Genomic DNA, 8,246 nt, shown 5'->3' on the forward strand with positions numbered 1-8,246 from the left:
ACGCCATGTTTGTTTTCCATACGATCACACCGCTGGCCGCCATTTTTAAAACTAGCAGCTAACCCCGTATTAGTAGGCGTGAATAATACAAATTGAGTTATACAGCCACCGCTATGTCCGTTTTACTTTTTTTTTTTTTTTTTTTTTTAAATCAGCCTTCGAATAACTTGCAGTTATCACATTCTTTTCACTTCGAATTTTTTTTTTTCTACACTCAAATGGGGGGGGGGGTGGTTATAATTTGCCATCAACAAATAGGGCGGAGTAAAGACTGGACGGCTGGTGACGTGGGCGGTAGCTGGGGCCAGGCTGGGACACGTCACCCACAGGGCTTCGCGCTGAGCTGGCTCTCCCAGGCTCCGCCCCCCCCTCCCAGAGTGCTTAGCGGCGGCCGCTCTGATTTCTGTCTCAGTTTGCAGCATGGAGCGGGCCGTGCGTGTGTTCGTGGCGCTGCTCCTCGCCCTGGCAGGGTGTTCGGGTGAGTCTGTCACAGGATTGCCCCGGTGGGCTGGTGTTACCTTTTATTTACAGCCTCCCCGGTCACACGGTTTATATGGCTTTAAACACATTTTAATTTATTATTCTAGGGGTGGGGAGGCATGAAAATGGCGGCCAGTGTTACTGGATTATTACACAGGGAGTGGGAACCGGCTCTGACAGGGACATTAGATGGCTATATTATGTATTATATTATATTAGCATTATCAGTATTATATTATATATAGCTTGATATTAGCAGGACATTTATCATTTTAGAAGAAAATTCAGTGATCCATTCATAAATTGACTAATATTAATTGCACCTTCCATAGAATCCACTCTGTATAAAATAGTTTTATTGAATTTGGATGGTGTGTGTAATACAGTAAACTATCAATTACTGAACGACAAGACATAACTAGTATGTTCCAGACCGAGTGAATGCTTATTTCAGCATCTGGCTTCTCCAGCTCTATAAAAAAAAAGTCCCAACAGCTGCACAGACTCCCATAATGATAAAAGTTGGGGTGTGCGCTAATCTATATATTTTTTTTGGTTTGACCGATTACACTGGAACAGGTCTAGTCATTCCTGGCACTGTAACTACTGCAGTAGGTGGTACAGTTGGAAGAAAGTAAACTCAAAGGTTTTGGATTTAAAAGGAGCACCATCATCACTACACCGTGCTGTAGAGATCTTTACCTGAACTCTCGGAAACTCGCTTGCGTAACCATGCCTTAACGCAAACTTTCATAAACCCCTGTACTATAACCTTCTATTCACTTATCTTGCAGGACCTCGTCAAGCAGCCTTCTTCAGCCAGTGTACGAGTTCCCAAGAGATCAGGTAACAGATCTCTGCAGGGAACCAAGTTTTTAGTGAACCAGGCATTCCCTCTGACACTATGCCTTAATGTCATGTTAGACCAGTTGCATTAGCTGAGCATGTACAAAAAACAGGTGACTGTGCACTTGTAATGCTGGGACACATAGCCTGCACAGCAGGTTAGCCTAAGCATCATGCACTTTGTATTACTATAAATCCATGATGCTTGGTGTGCCCTGAGCCCACTTTCATGGCTGAGAGTAGTTTATAGTACCAGTGACTGGTGAAAATTGCTGCTGCTATAATTCTTGGCAGTGACAATTACATTCTGACGTCTGCACACACAAGTGAAGTGTAGTCCATGGCTCAGCCAATACTAAAAAACAGCCTGGTTCATATCCGCTGTGGCATATAATGATCATTATCATTTTTAGGGATGATAAACTATTTATCACATAGTCTACTGCTGCACGGTGATTGCAGTGTGTCATACTCGAGTGAGAACAGTCTGCACCTGGCTAAATATCAGGAGGATTGGAGGCTGTTCTGTGATGACACCTTCAATATATGACTTTTTTAGTTCAAAACAAAATCTTGGTGTGCATATTATTCGGATTACATTGTGAATACAGAGGGGTTATATGTATTAGACGTTGCTATTTTAAGGGTTTAGATTGTGTAGGATGCTACATGGCAATGGATTTATGTTGAAGTCTGATCAGTGACTCCATCATAGTGTACTCCATGTAAGAATAAACCCTGGCTCCGAACCATTGGCAGGTCTCTATTCCAGTAGATCTGTTCACTGAAGTGAGCTGTACAATTAAGATTTGAAGTGGCATTCATTTTAGAAATGTAACCATAGAGCCATTGTGGTTTAAAATACTAATTTGTTGCCTTTGAACTGTTAATATTGACATCAAAATTGTTAACACTCATACTCACATTCTCCTACCTTTTTGTCTTCTAAAACCTCTCTGCACATGGCTGTTATTTAAGCTCCTCCTCCAAGCATGCTGACATCACCCGCAATTTTGTCCAATCAAAGTCTTCTCATAGAGAAGCACTGGATTGAAGAGTGCATACATGGCACTACTCCCAATCAAATGCTATTATCACCAGCATTTGATTGCAGGACCAAATTTCACTTGGTTATGGAGATAGTGCCTCTAATGGCTGTCAAGAAGACAGCCACTAGAGCAGGGGTAGGCAACTCACGGCACTCAAGGCTGCTAGAGCCAAACAGGAGTCCCAGTGAAACATCAGATACCTGCTAATACAAAATCACTTCCTCCCAGCACTTGTGAATGGGAATCCACACTGTAGTAGAGCAGCCTGAAGCTGCTGTTCTTGACCTGTACCTGGCCAGCCTGGTCCCCACTGGAACCCAGGGAAGCCACCCACACTGCTAGATATACACAGAAATGCAGAGTAACCCTCCCCCTCACAGAAATAATACGAACAGCCCAAAAACATACACAATCCGCAGAAAGTAACCTGCTAACAATCCACATACATGCACACAACCCCACATGCAGCCTCTCGCATGCAATACCCCAAACAGCCCTACACATACACACTACTAAAGACACAACGTGATATCCACACACACTTCCACAAGCAGCCCCCCATACACCGCCCACATTCATATGTATCATACACGATACCACAAACTACTCCTGAACATATACATTATAATAGCTCATATACGCACAAATATTCAATGATACAAAGCAATTACAGTATAAATAACACAAGCAGAATACGGCAGCACACACCTCAATTTAAAAAAAAATAGGACCGGCACGCTAAGGGACATCACAATCCTATATCGGCACAGTGCTGCTAAAAGGTTACCTACCCCTGCACTAGAGCTTTGGTTCAAAAAAGTTATCCAGTCCTACTTGCCAGTCCAGGATTTAGGGAGTAGCCAGTTGTCGAAGGTGTTTTTTTTTTTTTTTTTTTTAGAAGAAAAAAAAACACCTTAGATACAACTGGGTAATCCATAAATCCTGTACTGATAGGGAAGGCCGTAAGAACTGCTTTGGGAACCACTGCTTGCTTAACGCGGTAAATCTAAACACTGCAGTTTACTAGAGGCTTGGTTAACCCATTGTGTTTTTTTTTTTTTAATTTGTTTTAACATTAAAATGTTAAAAGTACAAGGAGAAGCGCTCTGGGTGGCTTTAACAAAAAGCAGATGAGGAGTTGGACAATGTTATAATATATTACAGGATTTGCCTGTCATTAAGGTCTTAAAGATGTGGATTGTCTTGAAAGCTTACTCGTTCTACTTATCCACATAAGGCATCCTCCCTAATCTATTTGCTGGCTGCTTACAGAAGTAAATGTATCTGTTTAGTGATTTTTAGCAGCACTGGTATAACCCAGGACTTTAACCTTGCGAGTGCTTATAACCGTTTTCAATCTGTATTTTTTTTTTTTTTAGCTGAAACCTGCACAGAACCTTCAATTATCCCATCCTACTACACTACCTCGGATGCTGTCATTTCCTCAGAAGTGGTTTTCATTGTGGAGATAACACTGACTTGCTCTAATGGGGCACAGGTTAGTCTGTCTTCCGACTCTGCTCTGGCCGCATGGCAATGGATTTATGGTGGGGTCTCGTGTAGTGACTCCTTCATAGTGTACCCCATGCTAAAGTGATCCACTGCTCCCAACCATTGACATGTCTGAACTTGTAGATCTGATCACTGAGGTGAGCAGCACATCCACACTGTCACCATGGTGAAAACAAGGACTCATTTATTGTCATTTTGTTTCTCTCTCGTACATTGGCTTGTAGAATAATTCAGCTTACTGCTTTTATTTCAGTTATGGTTTATACTATGTGAGAAGAGATACAATTATGTAAATGCTTCATTGTTGCCTTTTTGGTTTTCCAGAATGTTGCACTTTATGCAGATGTAAATGGAAAGCAGTTTCCTGTAACTAGAGGCCAGGACATTGGACGATACCAGGTAAAATGTACACGGATCTATTCCTTCTGGGATTTGTAGATTTGTGCTGACTTTATCTTAAACCGTATTATACTTTTCTTTTATCGGAAATTCACTTGGTCCCTTTGGATATATATTTATTGGAGGTTGCTTATAGTTTGTCTTCTTTGGCCTAAAACTATGTAGTGAATAACGCTGTTTCTATTCAGTAAGGGTGTATGCATAGTAATGGATTTATGGAGGAGTCTGGTATGTGACAGCTCCATAGTGTAAGCTATGCAAGACCAAAACCACTGCTCCGAACCATTGGCATGCTTCTTACCATAGGCCTGATCACTGAAGTGAGCGGTACATTTCCATGACGGCTGTTATCTCCTGTATTTTAGACCAAGGACAAGTAATGTGGTGCTAATTTGGTTATACTTGTAACTGATGTTTGGGTGCTATTGTATTTTAGGTTTCCTGGAGCCTTGAACACAAGAATGCTCGTTCTGGGACTTATGAAGTGAAGTTCTTTGATGAGGAATCTTACAGTTTGTTGAGAAAGGTAAGATGGTGGCTGATATTTTTAATTGGAGACTTTTTATTGACATGCATTTTAAAAAAACTACTATATACATTTTTTTTAACTTTATTAATCACTTATTCAATTTACACAGGCCCAGAGGAACAATGAAGATATATCTGCTATCAAGCCACTCTTCTCAGTAAATGTTGATCACAGGGTAAGCTTTTCTCTGGTTGACCTAATGAGCAAACGAAGACTGAAAATGTGATAACTATACAAAGCATGGTAATGGATTTATGGTGGGGTCTTTCCGTGCCCTCCCATAGTGTACCCCATGCTATATTAAGAATCTGCTCCCAACCATTGACAGACCTAAATGCCCGTAGGCTTGTTCACTGAAGTGAGCTGCACATTGTATGCCTTGTCATTAACAGATGTAATGTGTCAATCCCTGGTGGTAAACGTTTCACTCTTACATTGATTTCTGGATTAAGCTGATTAACTTGTATTCACTTATCTTAAAGGAACACTATAGCGTTGGGACTAAAAACTTGTATTCTTAATGCTACATTGCCCCTTACTATGAGATTCCCTCAGTGTCACTGCCCTCCACACCTTCCAGCAGGAGTCACTCTCTGCAATGGTCCAAGCCATAGAGGAGCATTGGGGATGTGATGTGCAGATACTACCTCGTGTGCAACCAATCCAGTGCTTCTCATATGAAAACATTGAATTCAATGCTTTCATTTGAGATGCATCTTGTTCACGTGACCATTTCACTTGGTGGTTGCAGACGTAGTGCCTCAGGTGGCTGTCGGGAAGTCTGCTACTAGACATGTTTCTACAAAACTGCTGTCTTTACATTGCAGGGATAAAACTACAGTGCCACTGCACCCAAGTCACTTCATTCAGATGAAGTGGTTTAGGTGCATTTAGTGTTTTTTTTAAATTTTTTTAATTTTATGTATTTCTAGTGCACCATAGCAGAAAGTAATTCTGCTAATTAATCATAATTCTAATAGACCTTTACGAAGATGGCTTTTTGGTTTGTGAATACATATGATTTTAGGGATCTTTGATATATCACACAGTTAATAGTGTGAGAATATTGTGGTCAATATTCATTTTTTTTTTTTTTTTTTTTTTTTAACACCCCTTATTTTTCAGGGAGCATGGAACGGTCCTTGGGTATCCACCGAAGTGCTTGCAGGACTTATTGGAATTTTGGTATATTATACAGCATACACCGCAAAAAGCAGCATCCAAGCATGAACAAAGCAACGCAGGTCCATGGAGGGTGTTAATCTTGATGTACAGAGTTCTCATGTTTTGTCAATATCCACTAATAAAATTTTCTATACAAATGGATTTTCTTTTCGCTTTGTGGCTCGATCAGTGTAGCAGAGAATGTACGTCTTGTCAGTAATTCATTTTTTTTTTTTAATTTACAATGTGTTTGATAGTGATCATTAATATCCTCTTTAGAACATACTCTTTATAAAGCGCCTTCACATTCCGCAGCGCTGTACATGGATACAAGTAAAAAGACAAAAGGTATAATACACCTGGATTTAACACTGCCAATGTGTTGATAATGTATGGGCAGTTGCCTATTCTTTTAGATGGCTGCTCCAGGCTGCAGATAAACCCTGTTATATAATATGAAATCTCAATTGTTCTTGTACAGCTCAGCACTCTAGTATAATGATTGCAGGACATGTAGAGAAATGCAGAGACCTTGCATGTGACAACAGCCATCTCCCAGTGAAATGTCTGCTGAATGGGGTAATGCCTGGGGGGAGAATAGGGAGATGTTTATTTGAAATTCTCCCTCCTTGCAGCCACCATATAACAAAAGCAGTGCTTTGTTTTTACTCTTCAATGGATTGGCTACAGAGCTTGCACAGGGAGACTGACATGGAAATGCATCTATTATGCATCACACAGGAAGATGCCTTCCATCAGCTGTGGCTGATGGTAGATGGAGAATGGTAAAAACGATGTAGCCAGTATTTCTAATGGTTTTTACGAAATCTGTCTTTATGAAAAACTGAACAATGAGACTCTTTAAGAAACTCTAAGCATAATAATCACTAGAGTTAAGTATAGAGGCTATGCTGCAAAGAAATTGGTTGCATTCACGTCACAGCTTCCAGGAGAGAATGCATAGCAGCCGGCAGGTCCGCCATCAGAAATTGTGGGGCCCCTAACACAGCTCAAGGTCTGGCCCCCAGGTGCCCACCTCCAAATCCCACCCACAGAAATACAGAAATAACTGGCTAGTTAGGGTGATCTTAGGTCAGATTCAGTTGTTATTGAACCCAAGATCACTCAAAATAACATCGTAGACAGGGAAAGGTATTAAGAGTTGCATTATAAAATCACTATTGTAAACAAACAAAAAAGAATAAAACCCTGTGAACTGGGAGAATTCCATTAAGTCGGACTTTCTGTAGCACTGCTTTATGGAAACATGCAGGGCTTCCTGGGAGCTGTAGTTTAATTGACTGCTTTCATTATGTCCATGAGCATTTTTGCATGAAATTGGTAAATGCAAGTTGGTAGACAAGGGGCCACAACAGTTTGGCTTATGGAGCAAAACAAAAATATCTAAATAGTGTAGTGGTTGTGGTGTTTTGGAGTCTTCGTTTAATGGATTATTTATTAATATAGACACAGAATATAAAAGAAATTTGCAAATTACCTTCTCTATCGGAAATAGTACACAGACCATATACATTTGTGAATTCCTGTAGAACACTAAAAGCTATTGGAATTGGTGTGGATGGTTTTGCACTTGGAGGGAGATCAGTCTGATATGCAAAATGGTATAGGTTCCCTTTGTAATGGCACAAGTAAGAAAAAAAAAAATATTTGAGACCTGACATGGATTAACTAAAGGGCGAGCTATTAAGGGTTCTTTTGCCTGTTTTCAGAATTGTTGCAGGGTATTTTCTTAGTTTCTCTAAGTTAAAAGGTCAATCCAGGCCAAAATGATTGTCTGGGGTTTCTGTATCTCTCATTACAGCATTTTGGATCTAGACTGCCCTTGTAGGTGGGATCAGTCTGGTATGTAAGTAGTATAGGCTCTCTGTAATGGTAAATGTTTTTGCTTATAAAAGTAAGCAAAAATATTTTGAGACCTGAGCGCGGAGTGACTGAAGGGGAAGGGCAAGTTACTAAAGTTTCTCTGAGCATTTGCCCATTCTCAGAGTTCTCATATTCTATCGGGGTTGAGGTGGACCTACCATACTCCAGAGTTCCTCTGCCAAGTTCGCATCCACAGGGGACTCTGGAGCACTTCAGACCCAGTTGCTGAACCTTGATTGGGGTCTCTCTCAGGAACTCTTTCCACCAGGAATGCAGCACTCTTCTTCCAGACAGGTATCGTCCCCTCTGCCTTTGCTTCTCTTCATCTCCCAGGTAGATATGCCCACCTTTTGCCTGCACTGTGACCAGCTACTGCCTTTACA

At 40.8% G+C, this 8,246-nt stretch overlaps 1 protein-coding gene and 2 non-coding genes across 3 annotated transcripts; all 3 read left to right on the plus strand.

Annotated features, from left to right (window-relative positions):
• Window positions 1–393: 393 nt before the first annotated feature.
• On the plus strand, window positions 394–6,141 carry SSR4 (signal sequence receptor subunit 4). Its single transcript, XM_063431444.1, has 6 exons — window positions 394–478; window positions 3,755–3,873; window positions 4,212–4,286; window positions 4,723–4,812; window positions 4,925–4,990; window positions 5,941–6,141. The coding sequence occupies exons 1-6, from the start codon at window positions 421–423 to the stop codon at window positions 6,043–6,045; spliced, it is 513 nt and encodes a 170-aa protein (XP_063287514.1). The 5' UTR covers window positions 394–420; the 3' UTR covers window positions 6,046–6,141.
• On the plus strand, window positions 1,994–2,130 carry LOC134573807 (small nucleolar RNA SNORA42/SNORA80 family). Its single transcript, XR_010085366.1, has one exon. It is a non-coding gene; the product is annotated as a small nucleolar RNA SNORA42/SNORA80 family (small nucleolar RNA).
• Window positions 5,054–5,188, plus strand: LOC134573806 (small nucleolar RNA SNORA42/SNORA80 family). Its single transcript, XR_010085365.1, has one exon. It is a non-coding gene; the product is annotated as a small nucleolar RNA SNORA42/SNORA80 family (small nucleolar RNA).
• Window positions 6,142–8,246: the final 2,105 nt, after the last annotated feature.

The sequence above is a fragment of the Pelobates fuscus genome, chromosome 9 (assembly GCF_036172605.1).
Source record: "Pelobates fuscus isolate aPelFus1 chromosome 9, aPelFus1.pri, whole genome shotgun sequence".
Classification (NCBI taxonomy): Eukaryota; Metazoa; Chordata; class Amphibia; order Anura; family Pelobatidae; genus Pelobates; species Pelobates fuscus.

Excerpts from the sequence above, each read along its gene's own strand:
- SSR4 (XM_063431444.1), top strand. The coding sequence starts at position 421 with ATGGAGCGGGCCGTGCGTGTGTTCGTGGCGCTGCTCCTCGCCCTGGCA. Across the intron at positions 4,813-4,924 it reads CTTACAGTTTGTTGAGAAAG|GCCCAGAGGAACAATGAAGA; the intron begins GTAAGATGGTGG and ends CAATTTACACAG. Across the intron at positions 4,991-5,940 it reads CAGTAAATGTTGATCACAGG|GGAGCATGGAACGGTCCTTG; the intron begins GTAAGCTTTTCT and ends CTTATTTTTCAG.